Source organism: Seriola aureovittata, chromosome 18 (genome assembly GCF_021018895.1).
Source record: "Seriola aureovittata isolate HTS-2021-v1 ecotype China chromosome 18, ASM2101889v1, whole genome shotgun sequence".
NCBI lineage: Eukaryota > Metazoa > Chordata > Actinopteri > Carangiformes > Carangidae > Seriola > Seriola aureovittata.
The window spans coordinates 22,406,386-22,420,747 of NC_079381.1; the positions used below are offsets into that span (position 1 = coordinate 22,406,386).

Genomic DNA, 14,362 nt, shown 5'->3' on the forward strand with positions numbered 1-14,362 from the left:
GCCCCCGCTCTGCCACAGCAGCTTCAGGTCACCTTCCTCTTCCTGTAGGCTCTGGTCCTGGGAACAGGTAGTCCAGGCAGAGGAGGTGGATGAACAGAAGAGGGGAGTGGTGCTGGAGCTAGGGGAGGACCAACAGCACTGGATGAGGGGCCATGCTGTTCATCGTCTGGAGGAGGAGGAGGAGGCAGACCTCTGCTGGAGGATCCAGGCTGCTCCTCCGGGACATTGAAGTTAAAGGTCTGTCCTTGTCCCACCTGTACCAAGGACAGACCCTTTGCTGAAGGGAGAGTCTGGCCAGCACCTGGAACACACAGACAAACACAGACTGTATTAGGATTTTCAGCTTTCATTAAAAGATAAATTACAGAACAGATTACAACACACCAACAGCTTTATGACAAACTCTCACCACTGAGTCCTCAATTCAGTTCAAAGAGCTGGATGTTGGTCTGAGCCATCAACCTCGGGCTGGCCAGCACTGCCTCTCTAATGGCCACATAATCCTTTAGAATGAATGACCACAAATACAATCATGCTTTCCCTTATACTTACATTCAATTTGTGATGTACAAACCTTTGTATTTGCCCATTTTGCATTCAGGCCAGTAGATGTTGCACTGTTCCCATGAAGCATCAAGATATAAACCCTTTGTTGAACCACTTTGCTGAGAAAATAAAACCTCTGATGCTGTGAGACAGACATCCAGTACCGGGTAGTTGATTTCTGCAAGCAAAGAAGATACAACAGCCTGGGAAATTTAACTCACCGAGTATTTCACTTACTGACTGTGGACTGTTCACAGGGCCAGGTTTCAGTTCACTGCTGCCATGTTGGTTTCTAGCATCTGTATATGAAATGTATATATGTCTTCCCAGTCACTGTATTTGGCCAGTCTTTATGTTATGACCCAGCTAGGGGAAAAGGGAAGCAACATAAAACCAGGTGTTATTGGTAAATCAAATTTACTGATTTAATTTATTGCATAACCAGGAGGGTAAATAAGTAAACAAAAATACAAACAAGGCAAGAGGACAACTGAAGTAGGAGAACAGGAGCCAACAAAGAGCCTAACTATGCGATTCTAACCAACCCAAAAACACAAGAAGCAGCACCCCTGTTCCTAATGTGTCCAACAGTCTTTTTCTAAGGGTGTGATGCACAATCACAATTTTAAACCTAACCCACTCCCCAACAATCACTACCAGCATCTCAAACCAAATCACAAATTACACACAAATGTTCACAAAGGAGGTACAGAGGCGAGCCGCAGGCCGGGCTCTTAAACTCTCTTCCTCTGATGCTTAAACGGCTGCAGCTGTGGTGAGGACTGACAGGATCATTGCTGCACCAATAAGAGAAGCTGTCTCTGCTCCGACCAATCCATCACGGAGTCCGTTTAGCCTGATTAGCATACAGACAAAACACACTTTAAAACCCAGGTGACTGCGCACCGCTCAGTTGGACATATTTTTATATCACGCAGAAAGTTGAAGAAGAAAGAGCAGAACTGATGACACAACCACAGAAGATTGCGCCGGTAGAGGAAAACATTAAAATTACTAGAAAATTTCTGGAGAAATTTTGAATGTTCCCGCTGTTTGGTGCGTGTACTTCACTCCTCACGTTTCAATCTGTGCAAAGGACATTACTTTCAGTTTCATTCATGTCCTAGAGACTCATCCTGACACTGACCTCAGTCACTGCAGGTGTCCCTCAAAGAGTCTTTTGAAGCCGTCACGACTGGCCACAATAACCTCACACTACTGGTTTCAAACACAAATTTGTCCCCACAACCACACAAACGTACACGCCCTAACAGAAGTTGATCTGTAATAAAGCAATACCACTATATCCCCATAAGGCACAAAAATGTGCAAAAGTGTGTTTCCAAATCTCAAAATCATTAAGTCAAGTACTCTTGCCATGATATGAGTAAATACTATTTATCCACTCCACTGTAGCTGTAACAAACTGTCAATAGTTTAAAACATTAGAGTTCATATTTCATAGTACTCAGCCATTATAGTTAATATCACTGTGCTGTTCCAACAGCATCACTTATTTAGAGGGAGATTGTTACTGGAGCAAATAAATATTAACCGTCTCACACATTAAGACTCATGGTGAATAATGATTATACTTGTTACTAAAGATTCTGTTGCACTGTTGATTAAACTTCTTCTTTTTGTTATGTAAACTTACATGACAGTGAAATTTAGCTTTAACTTCATCCACAACTATTATCTTTTATTTATGATTTTAAAGTTACAGTTCATTGTAAATTGTACACTTCAGTATTTAATGAATCAATTTATTACATTCTTTTATACATGTCCCCAGTGTTGTAAATTGTTTAAATTAATGTAGTTTATAATGTCTAATAAAGTTATTTATGAAGCTCTTGCTTTAAATTTGTTGATGGTTTTTATAGAACACATCTGGTATGAATTTTCACAATAGTAACACGTACAGTCTTGTGTGACTATTTCTACGTTAGCTTTAATCAACATAAATGTTTAAATGTTGTCCGACAACACTGACAATGAAGGATCAAAAAACATGCTGATGTTAATTGGTAAATACTTTCACCTGTGGAGGTGGTGGCAGTGCTAAAGATGATCCATCACTTAATCACAGTTTAATATTTATAAATTCTGTTCTTAAAAGTGTTGCTACCATCACCCGTCAACAACAGCAGAAATGAAGTTGCAGGTAAGAAACTGAACCTGTGAATACTGAAGAGAGAATAATAAACAAACTCATCAGCAGTTAGTCTGTCATTTCATCAGAGGAAGATGAACTGGGAGGTTTTCTAGCATCATCATCATCACAGCACATTAGAGAACTAAGGATGTCCATGCAGTCCTTCTCCACAACCAGATGAATGGAAACAGTTAATCTTCTATATGACTATTTGAATATTTGTCTACATTTTGTATACGTCACGTTATCTTAACTTGTATTGTACTTAATTTAATCTTTAAATGTATTAACTAACATTAATGCTGCACATTACACCAATGCAGATCACTTAAACTGGGTCACATGTGCGAGACACAACAAACCAAACGTCGTTAGCTTAACGTCGATTAAATTCACCTTTTTATTGGGTTTTGACTGAACACCTACACGGACTAACCCAGGTTGACACAGGTTACCTGCCCAGCGGCACACAGTACCGTTAGCATAGCAATCGCTACGTTATCATCTAATGCTAGCATTAGCTGGCTAGCTTGGTTAGCAAGGTGCATCTTCACCTGAACTGTGATATTAACAGGGATGCTAATCTTGGCTAGCAAAAAATAGGCTTAAAACAAAATGTACTTACCGGAAGAAATTGAACTGCCGACTCCTCTGAGTGTCTTTTAGAACAACTGAACACAGAACAAGACATTTTCAGGCAGACAACATGTTAGAGCTAACTTTGATGAACTGAAAACACAATAACAAGTCAAATGTCCGACACATCGCTGACGTCATATCCGGATTAACAGGCAGGTCCCCCTTTGTGTCTATGACGCAGTAGCCACGCCCACGCTTCTTCAACGTCTATTTTCTTTTAAATAGGACCATAATTTGAAAAATGAACATCATGTTGTATTGCTGTATAACTAGTGATTCAGATCATAAACACATAACGAAAACGTTTACTGAGGTAAGTGACAAGTAGCGTCATTTCCCCACAGACTTCAATACAATCAGACTTCTTTTTGCAACCAGTGGAGTCGCCATGATGGTCATTGGATAGAAAGCAAGTTCAAGGCACTTCCGCATTGGCTTCATTTTCCAGACCCGGAGTCGAGGTCCATTTTTATATAGTCTGTCAGTATATGGCTACTTACACCAAGGGACTGTCCTACATCTCCCACCTTTAAGATTCATCTCAAACATTAAATCAAACCAGTTCTGTGATCATCTTTCACCCAGTCAGCAGCAAAATTTGTCTTTTATTTTTATTTTATATTTTTTTGTGTTGTCCCTATCAAATAAACAAATAAATGAAATAAAATCAATGAATGCTATTGAGGAACTCGTCTTCTGTGCTGAGTCCTAAACGGAAGAATATCGTAGCTTAATTATTAGCTGTGTTGCTCAGTCAACTTTTATTTAACCTCCACTGTCGGAGTAAAAACTATGGGACGAGTCAATGGGAGAAATGAAGTCTATGAATTTAATGTTGATGTGAAACCTGGTCTCTGGTGTGACAGTGGTGAGCTTTGTTAATAAATGTAGTGCTTCATTCATTCATTTATTCAGAAAGTGAGTTGCCTGAATATAATCCAGCTACAGATTGTTTTCTTTGTGTTGCAGGAGACAGGGTCACCCTTTAATAACTTTTGTACCACTTTCCTCTCTCTTTCTCTCTACCCCCTCCCTCCCCTCTCAGGCCTTTGCTGTCTCCGTCTATAACACATCTCTCCGGCGACAGAGGAAGTCTCCCTGTCAAAATGTGCTTGCTGTTCGTTCCAGGAGCAGGATTGATGCGTCTCCCCTCGCTGTGACTGACAGGCTACACAAACAGCTAAATGTGTGGCTCAGAGCTGTCTGGCAGCCGGGGCCCCCCTGTGCAGGCAGAGGCTGTACTCACACTGATGTCCTGGGGGCCTGTGAGGGAGGAACGAGGGCCGGGGGCTGGCACTGTTTTCATACGCCTACACCCCTGATGTAGATACACAGTGTGCAAGCTGCTATTCTGAGCAGTGCGTATAAATTGGCGTGATGTTCTCACGGCATTAACTTGTAATCTTAATTAATTCATGAACATTTGGACACATTTGGGAAGCGTGTGTGATGTTTCCAGCGATACATCTCACAGCGAGTGTGTAATTCCTGCTTTGTGATGCCCAGAAGGCAGGAAGACAGATCCAGCCAAATTATGAAATGCAGTTATACACCTCATTTTCCTCCATATTAGAACATTTTGTGACACAGAAGCAGAGCGCAGCGACACACCGGTTACACTGATTTCCTCAAAGTAAGGCAGTTTCAATAGTCTTTTCAGATATTCCACTTCCTCCACTTGTGTTTGCTGGAAAAGCTTTGTTAGGCCGGTCCCCTGTTGGTGAAGGCAGGTGCATGCCTCCACCTGCTGGTCACATTTAGTACTTCCACTGTAATAAGAGCCAGGAAAATGTTACATACAACCAAAACTTTATTTAAATGTCAATAAATATAATTTCATGGTATCCACTATCATGTCAATCTAATTCTTATATATATATATAAGTCTCATCGGCAAAATCTCCTTATGTTTTACTTGATAAATTGGGATAATGAGATTAATTCAGTTTGCATCGAGATTAAACAATTAATTTCCCTGTTTAATACCTACAGGACTCATTCACACCTATTTTTTTATTTTGTGAAGGACAAAACCAGCTCGTATTATCATTCAAATAAGTTCAGTTTGTTGCAAATTTAAATATAATGTTGAAATATTTGCTTTTATTGTAAAATATCTGGATAATTTTACCTATTCGTGCATTAGAAGTTATTATTAACAGTTAAAGGTTTCATATTTTCTTCTTGATCCATAAGAAGATATATTTGTGGTGTAGTTTCACATCTCCTCTCTCAGGCTTCTCTCTGGAGCTCTAGTAACAACAGGTCAGTGAGCCAATCAGAAGAGAGGAGGCTCTGAGTATTTTATGAGTTTATCTTATATTTTTTTTAATTTAAAGTTTATCTTTAAAGTAACAATAGTTGACTGGTAAATGTAGTGGAGTAAAAATCTAAATATTTCCCTCTAAATCGTAGTGGAGCGGAAGAATAAAGCAGCATTAAATGGAAATACTCAATATAGTTTCCACCACTGCACAGTAAAGAGCGTTTTATCTATTAAATGTGGATTATTTTATTTTATTTTATCAGTGTTTACACTGCACAACAAACGAGACAAAAAAAAAAAAACCTTCTCTGAAGATTTAAACACACCTTTGGGAAAAGTCAGGAAATGGATGAACATCTATTTCCATTAATTTTACATGATTGTTTTTAAAATGCTCTTAACTGGTTGTATGATTTGTAAAAAAAATGTTTTGCTAATTTGCTATAAAAAATATATATACTGTATATTTAAAAATATACCTCTTTTTTTGTTTTGTTTTTACTGTGTGATACTTTGTGCATATTTAGTATTAAGGAAAAGGCATTAACATGAGTACTGATCAATATTATACTGTATAATGGACGTGGTTATTGATTATCCAAACATATGTAACATGGACATATGGGTGAGTCCCACTGTATATGTCAATGAGGAATATCAATCCATATCAGAAACGTCTCAATGACCAAGTGTTGAAGTTAAAAATCAATGATTGATGATGAGGAAGAGACTGAAGAGCCTTTAAACAACCACCTGAAGGATTTCAACAGCCTTCGTGTGTTTGGATTGGGTGGAGTCCGGCTTGTTCCGACCCCCTTTCTCCGCCGCGCTCGTTTTGTCACAGTGCTCCGGCTGACCGCTCTGCTGGTGGCCGAACTCGAAGCCGATCCTGAGCTCTCCCATCTGACAGCGGGGGAGAACGTCCGGGATCCACTCGATCACAAACGGACTGGCCTCCTTCTGGTCGGCCGTGCCCGGTCCTGCCAGAGATACAGCAGCGTGAACACGTACAGCTCCGCGCAACGGCTTCACGGCTGAAAACACTCCGCCACTCACCGACTTTGAGGAAGGTGCGGAGCTCCATGGGTCGTATGGCCTGCGGCCGATCTGTCCTGTATCCGTCTGGGAGCTCGGGTTCAGGCGGCGGCTCCGGGCAGCGGAAACGTGAATACGAGCCGTCGACGTTTTTTACAAAACTCTGAGAGACCTCCAGAGGCAACTGGTGGACAGATGTGAGGTGGAGAGAGAGAGAGACGAAGAGGTCAGAACATGTCCACACTCACAGAGCACTTTATTAGCAACACCTGTGCACCTGCTTATTCATGCAAATATCCAATCAGCCAATCACGTGGCAGCTGATACAGGTGATTTAGCCTGCACTCATTGATATAAATGAGGTGGAAAAAATGATATATTGCAATACAATTCAACAAACTGCACAGTAATAAATGTAAATATCTCATCAGCTCAGGTGTTCTCTCTGGATTTCGGTTTCAGTTTGACTCTGAAAATCAACCTGATTGGTCAAAATGTGTTTCCCATGTACAACCGTCACGGCCACAATTGATGGAGTCAACAAATGAATTGTCTCTTAGTTGTTTGTCTGTTGGTCTTGAAACTTACTGGACTGTCTCCCAACATGTTTATGCACACCTGAGTTAATACACATCCCTTTCTCTGATTGTAAAATAGTTCTGGGAACTTCTATTGGACACATATGGTTTAAAACAAAGGGGAAAAGAAAAAGGATGTTGGGAGAGGAAGGGTTCTCAGCCACTACTCTGCAACTGCGAGGCTATTTCTCTGTAACTGGGGAAAATAAATAAAGACGGGAGATCGTGAAAGTCGAATAGGATTTGGAAAATGATTTGTTTTGATTCTGAAATCGACCTCAGTGGAAACTAAAGCGCGTCATGAGAGCGACGGGGAGAGTGTTTTTACCTCTGGAGTGTCGAAGATGCGTTTGACCTGCGTGAGGTTGGTGATGTGCCAGGTGTACTTGGAGAACGAGCCGAGAGGAAGTCCGTCGTTTCTCACAAACGCTGCCAAAGAGACAAAGAGAGAGAGAGAGAACAAGAGAGTCCACATCTATTCACATATTTGTGCGGTTGTTCGTCCAGTGGTGGAAGCAGAATTCAGATCCTGCTCTTATGTAAAAGCACCAATACAACACTGTCAAATGACGCTGTTGGAGCTGCAGCTGATTTTAAATACTTCAGCTCAGGAGTGAAGTCCACTGGTTCCCAACCTAAGGGTCAGGGCTCCTTCAAAGGGGCCCAAGATAAATCTGAGGGGTCATGAGGTGATTAATGTGAGAGGGAAGAAGAAAAAACACAAATCTGCTGCAACCTGTTTATTTATTTCTTACTGGTTTCTGTTTTTATTTTCATTTAAATATTTCATCATCTTCCATCTTTCTATTGTCTATTGGACTGTCCTTCAATCCGCCTTCAGTCTCTTGTATGAATAGTGCTCTATAAATAAAGTTGTTGTTTTTTTTTTCCCTAATCGCTGTTTCTGTGAAATGCTGAATAATTTTACTTTTAACAGTTTTTTAATTAAAACCATTTCAGATCTGTTTGCTTCTGGTTTAATCTTGACAATATGTTGTATTTTAGAAGCTGTATATGTTTTTGTGTGTAAACTCTTTATCTGAAGAGTTAGCATTTACTGCAGCAATCGAACACATGTAGTGGAGTAAAAATATAAAGAGGCATAAAATGGAAAAAGAAGTAAAAGTGAAAGTTCCTCAAACCTGCACTTCAGTACTTGTGTAAACGTGTGGTGCTGGGTTTAGCTCAGAAATCTGGGTCTGATTTAGATTTCCATGAACACACTTGTTGTTGAGAAATGACCAAACTAATGAGGTCTCATTAAAAATTCTGTTGGACATAATCTAACGAGTTGGTTCTCCCACCGGTTGTGAAGTTCGGCAGCCTCCTCTTCTTGGATCCGAGCGACAGGCGGTGCTGCAGCGCGTTGAAGAACTCCTGGGGAATGTGGTAGACCAGAGGCTGCGGTTTCCCTGGTGCATAAACAACAACAACAACAATAAATCATTTAATAATGACAGATATGACGAGCTGATTTATCGTCTGGTTAGTCTCATGAATGTGCTTTAGCTTTACCGTCAAACTGGTAGTGCATCGTCTGGTGGATCCTCTCCGTGACACTGGCGAGCCACTGATGGAAACCCAGCGTGACAGTGCGCTCGTCCACAGCCTGCGTGTTCCCTGAGACACACACACACACAAGTTAGATCAAACAGCACAAAACTTATCACTCAATCTTTTCTGTTTCTACCACCATGATATTAAGCTCATAACGCTGTAGGATTTTACCTGTCAAATTCAATTTAAAGGCTTTTAAATGTTTTCAGGGTTTCTGAACTTCACTTATTCAAACCTTTTAAATGTCACACAGATACAATTTAATGCCTGTTTCAGTTACTTATTGACACTGATATCACAGTTGCCATGAATTATTCCAAATAGTATCGTTAATTAATCATTAAACACGACCTGAACCTGGATGAGCAGTAAAAAATGGATGGATAAATGAACAGAATATTTAAAATAACCTATTTATTTAAGGTAGATATATTAATTTCATAAAAGATCAGAGGTTTGAAAAAGCACTAAAATCATTCTTCTGTGTTTTATTTTGAAGTGTTGATCCATAAGAAGATATATTTGTGGTTTTAAGAACCAAAAACCATCTCAGTGTAGTTTCACATCTCCTCTCTCAGGCTTCTCTCTGGAGCTCTAGTTACAACAGGTTGGTGAGCCAATCAGAAGAGAGGAGGCTCTGAGCCTCTCTGATGGTTTTCTGAGTGATCCAATAAAAATAGAGCAGATTTTAGGAGAAACAAAATCCTGCAAGTTTTGGATGGTGGGTCCATGTGGGCGGGGCTTGGCGACTGCTTTGTTGTGACATCACAAAGTTCCAGAAGTCCTGACGGCTGGTTTTAAGGCTCGGTTTCTGAATACAGGCTGTGTGCATTTCTCTGTGGACTGAGGCTTTGATGCTTTCACAGTATTAATATAGAAGCTAGACCTGATCTATAATCACACTACACATGGACACAGACCTTTACACTGGATGGGACCTTTAAGACTTTTTAATACCTAAGGTCTGAAATCAAAGCTTTTCAATGACTTGTCAGGATCTGCAGACACCCTGGTTTTATCAGTGGCAAATTAAACATTAAAATATGCTGGGTGTCCACCACACTGAGACCCTGTACTCTTCAATAATGGATGAGGATTAGTGCTGCAGGATTAGACAGAGGAATGATACAGATAGAGGCAGATGTCGAAGACGATATGAGGCTCCGTGACAGACAGAGAGATTCAGGCAGCAGAGAGACGAGAGGCCAAGAGAGGGAGTGGGCTCAGTGGTGAGACAGGCAGGGAGGGGGGCAGCACCTGGAGCCTTCGGCCCCCCGGCACCAGGGGTTCTCCTCTGACCAGCTCTCCTCAGGCCGGAGGCCGACACTCCCTCTTTCCCCACCCCAGAGGCAGAGGCCACTGAGGGGGCGACACAGAGGCAGGAAATGAAAAGAAGGACAGGTTGTGAAAAGATAAGACAAGAGAGAGAAGGAAGGACAAACATGCTGTGCAGAATCTTCCTGCGTTAATGAGCCATAAATGTAATTAAATCCTTCAGGAGATGTTATGATGAAACCACCAGAGAGAGACTCATCCAGGCGAAGTTTCTTCACTTTGTGATGGGAGTTGACTGGTTCGGCCTGATGCAGAGGTTTCTCACTGGGACCAGTTACTCTACTGGAAACACTCTGCTGCACACCTGAGAGCAGAGACACAGAGACAGACACGAGCAGTCCGTCTTATTGAAACCAAAAAATGTGACATTATAGGAAACATGCTTTTTACTTTCTTGCCTGGAACAAGTGTATTTCCTAAAATATCAAAGTATTAACTGTTAACCCAGGTTGAGAGGGACAGACTCAGTTACTGTACCACTGGGGGTGTAGTTGATGAAAGCAGCAAACTCTGAAGCCAGTTTCTCATCGCTGGCAAAGGCACACACACAGGCGTAGAAGTGAAGGCAGGGTTGCGGCGTGGCCGAGCCGGCAGGAGGATGAGAGCCGGTGGCTCCGCCTCCTCCGTCAGCACCTGGTTTATTTCTTCTGCCGCTGCTGCCGACCTGACAGGCGCAGTGGAAAACGCCCTGCTGCTGCGTCTCTCTACCCCTCCTCTCACTCTTCGAGGCCTCAGACAGTCCACCTGCACCCACAGTGAGATGCAGCAGGCCCAGAGGATGATGGGAGTCCGTGTGGCACTTCACCACCAGGGTGTCTTTTGAAACGCGCTGCACCAGGGGTCCTGGAGACTCGGTGGCCAGCCTCCACAGCTCCTCCCTGGCCTGGATGGAGGCCTGCAGCCCCTCCAGGACGGAGCTCTTTAAGGTCAGCGGCGTGGCGCGGCTCTGACACTCGATGGCCTGCTTGATGTGGATGCAGAGGCTGTCGGAGGACTGTTTGGAATTGGCCGTCGCCGATTCTGCCTCACCCTGATTTGACCTTTGACCCTGCCTGCAGGAAGGCAAAAAGCAGCGGCCCAGGTTGATGCGGGTTAGCAGGGTGGCGCCGTCACCTGTTGCTATGGCGGTGTCAGTGGGGACCAGCTCAACGAAACCCAGCTGTGTAGACGTGGCTCCTCTTCCTCTGTGACACACTGAAAACACCTGGACTCCTCCGCCCGAGCCGCCGCCCAGGACTCCTCCCCCCTCGCGCTCTTTCCCGCCTCTCTCCTCACTGTCTATTATCACTTTCACCACCTCCACTGCACACTTCTTGCCGTTTCTGGCCCCCGCGGAGGCGTTTCTGAGGGACACCCCACAGGCCTTGTTCTTGCAGCTGAGCCCACGGGTGCCGTTGTAGACGCCACACTGAGGACACTTGCGGATGCCCCGCAGGGTGGCCCTCCCCAGGTTGGAGAGAAAGGCGGGAGTGGTGGATGTGGTCTTCCTGCTGTCTCGCTGTTTTGCTGCCAGGTTGGCCTGAGTGGTCGAGGTCTGCGGAGCGGAGGACGAGACCAGCGTCGACGAGGACGACGCCGTCACCTCAGGCTCCATTCTGGGACGCTATCACTGAGAGTTCAGCTGGAAGTGACGGGATTCAAACCTTCACAAAGAGGGAAAACAAACCATAAACATCATGATTATCTTGTGCACAACAGAGTCTGATGTGGATGATTTTATGTCTTGGTGTGACCAAAAACCAAAGACACGAGCGCAGCATCACTTACAAATACTTCCATTGATTCTTTAAAGCTGTTCAGTGCAGACATGTAAAAGGCGTTTGTGGTTATTTTGCATCAGTTTGTAGACGTTTTATATCTTTTTGTGGTGATATTGTATCATTTTGCATTTCTTTGTTGTCACTTTGTGTTTACTTTTGCTTTTGTGTCTCTTTCTGGGATATTTTGCAGGTGAAAACCAGGGACCCCTGACCCCTCGGGCCCCTGAGCCTGTACCCATTGGGCCTTTTCAGTAACCCACCCATGGTTTCTTACCTACTGTATTGTGTATTGTAGGTTTATCATTAGGTCTGACCTCCTCCTTCTTTTATGCTCTTTTATTCCTGTAGCCACTGAAACACTGGATCTTTTCATGTAACACAGACTGACACACCTGCACTTTATGTCGTTTAGCTCTGTATGTCTTTTTATGGGCAGGATGCTTCTATTTTTTTGCTTGATCTGCTGCTGTTTTTATTTTCTATTGGTACATTGTTTTATTTTATCTTATTCTCTTTTTCTTTTTAATATTCTTTTTTTTATATATTAGTGGTGGAAGACACACTCAGATCCTTTACGTTCATAAAATACTAATTAGTAACACAATTGGCTTAAAATATCAAAGGTAAACTCATTATGCAGAATGGCCTCCCTCATGTTTAAGTATCGGATCATTATTATTACTATACTGACATGTCAGTGGCACTTTAAAGCTGTTAATGCTTTTTAATACTGTTGGGTACAATCTACAGAGCTGCAACCATTAGCCGATCGACCAAAAAATTTGGTATTTTGTTAACTTTTAATTATTTTATAGGTAAAGGTGCTGGTTCCAGCTTTTCAAATGTGAAACTTTGATGCTTTTCTTTGTAGTAAATCATAATAAACTGAATATCTTTAGGTTTTTGTTCTGCTACTCAGACAAAACAACACATCTGAAGATCTGAAGTTAATTACAACAGGCCTTTTTCACAATTTTCTGACGTTTTATAGCCAACATAAATAATCAATTGATCTAGAAAATAATCTGCAGATGAATCAACAATGAAAATCATTAGTATGTAGTGATGGTGCATCATAATTTAGAAACTGATCATATGTTTGCTTGTTAAATATTAGTTTTAAAAGTATTAATAACTGTTAAACAAATGTAGGGGACTAGAAATATTTCACTCTGAAATGTAGAAGTATAAAGTAGCATAAAATGGAAATACTCAAGAAAGCACAGAACTTTAGTAAATTACTTTCTACTGTTATATTTACTGTATATTTTATGGCTTTATTTATTGTTATCATTGTTATCAGTGTACACTAAGCATGAGTGTTGCATGCAAACCTAATTTCCTGCAGGAATAATAATAAAGCTGAAGTTCAAAAATATATTTTAAAAAAATTATTTTTATGTTATTAAACTTTAATTAACACGCCACTGCCCTCTTTAAGTTTTGCTGACAATTTGACTGTAATTAAAACGACATGCGTCCGTTAACGTGCTGCACCTCCTCGCTGTGAAGTCACTGCGCGACTAGCTCATGATCTTACTGTGTGTTTTTGAAATCAAATGTTCCAGCTACCTGTGATCCGCTTCTGTTTGGTCAAATCCAGCTCGACTCTGGCCTCCAAAAAACGTCTCGACCGTCGCCATTCCTCCTTACATCCCGACAACCGCATTGCGCCTGTAACGACACTCCCCATTGGCCGGAGACGATCACGTGATGCAGAAGAAAAAAAAAAGAAAAAGGAAAAAAAAAAAAAGGGTGGAGGCGGGAGGATGGGTTCTCTGGCGCTCTGGAAAGCGGTGAATCATGGGAGCTGTAGTTCACGTACACTGATGACTGAGTTTACAGAAATCGATTTAAAACGTGGGGGAAAGGAAGAGAATTAAAAGTTTCCAGCTGAGTAAAAACTGAAGTTCAGTTCTTCAAAATAAAGAAGATGAGAATGAGAGAAAATGCCGTTTTGAAAGTGTATGTAGATCATTTAGAGACAGTTGAAACACTTCCGGTTTTAAATTTTTATTAAAGCAGATTGATATGAGAAAGATGACCACGAAGTTACTCTTTGTGGTCGTTTTATGTTCGCCATTTTCTAGATCCTGTGCAGACCTTTTTTAAATGTACCCAACTTAATTTTGTCAAACCGACCTTTGTTATTTCTGTGATATATTTCTGACAAATCCACCTCAACTCTCAAACATTTAGTAGCCAAGTGTCCAATTAATTTTGAACCCCTGAACTTTAGCCACTACGTATTATAAAAGGGATTTATCTATCTAAAGACCAACTAAAATAGCTGTCCCCTATATTTAACAGTGCCAGAAAATCTGCTAACGTTTTCATAATCTATATTAATCCTTTTGGTCAGTATCTTTGGGGTTTTTGGTAAGAGAAAACAAGACATCCGAGGACTTCAGCCTGGGCCTCAAGAAACTGACGGGAATTTTTGAACATTTCATAAACCAAATTATGATTAATCTGGAAATATATTAAA

General features: G+C 41.7%; 1 protein-coding gene across 5 annotated transcripts; it reads right to left on the reverse strand.

Moving 5' to 3' along the window:
* Nucleotides 1-572: 572 nt before the first annotated feature.
* c18h2orf42 (chromosome 18 C2orf42 homolog) lies at nt 573-13,558 on the reverse strand. 5 transcript variants are annotated; one of them, XR_008830369.1, is made up of 12 exons: nt 13,447-13,558; nt 10,592-11,757; nt 10,299-10,418; nt 10,037-10,138; nt 8,738-8,842; nt 8,527-8,634; nt 7,551-7,651; nt 6,666-6,828; nt 6,363-6,589; nt 3,330-5,112; nt 768-912; nt 573-665 (listed from the first exon to the last, which is right to left on the reverse strand). XR_008830369.1 is itself a non-coding variant. In XM_056404367.1 (10 exons), the coding sequence occupies exons 2-10, from the start codon at nt 11,706-11,708 to the stop codon at nt 5,101-5,103; spliced, it is 2,055 nt and encodes a 684-aa protein (XP_056260342.1). In that variant the 5' UTR covers nt 11,709-11,757; nt 13,447-13,558; the 3' UTR covers nt 2,342-5,100. The 5 variants fall into 5 exon arrangements, 3 of the variants coding, with proteins under 3 accessions (XP_056260342.1, XP_056260341.1, XP_056260343.1); XR_008830368.1 differs by having other exon boundaries at nt 646-912; XM_056404367.1 differs by lacking the exons at nt 573-665; nt 768-912 and having other exon boundaries at nt 2,342-5,112.
* Nucleotides 13,559-14,362: the final 804 nt, after the last annotated feature.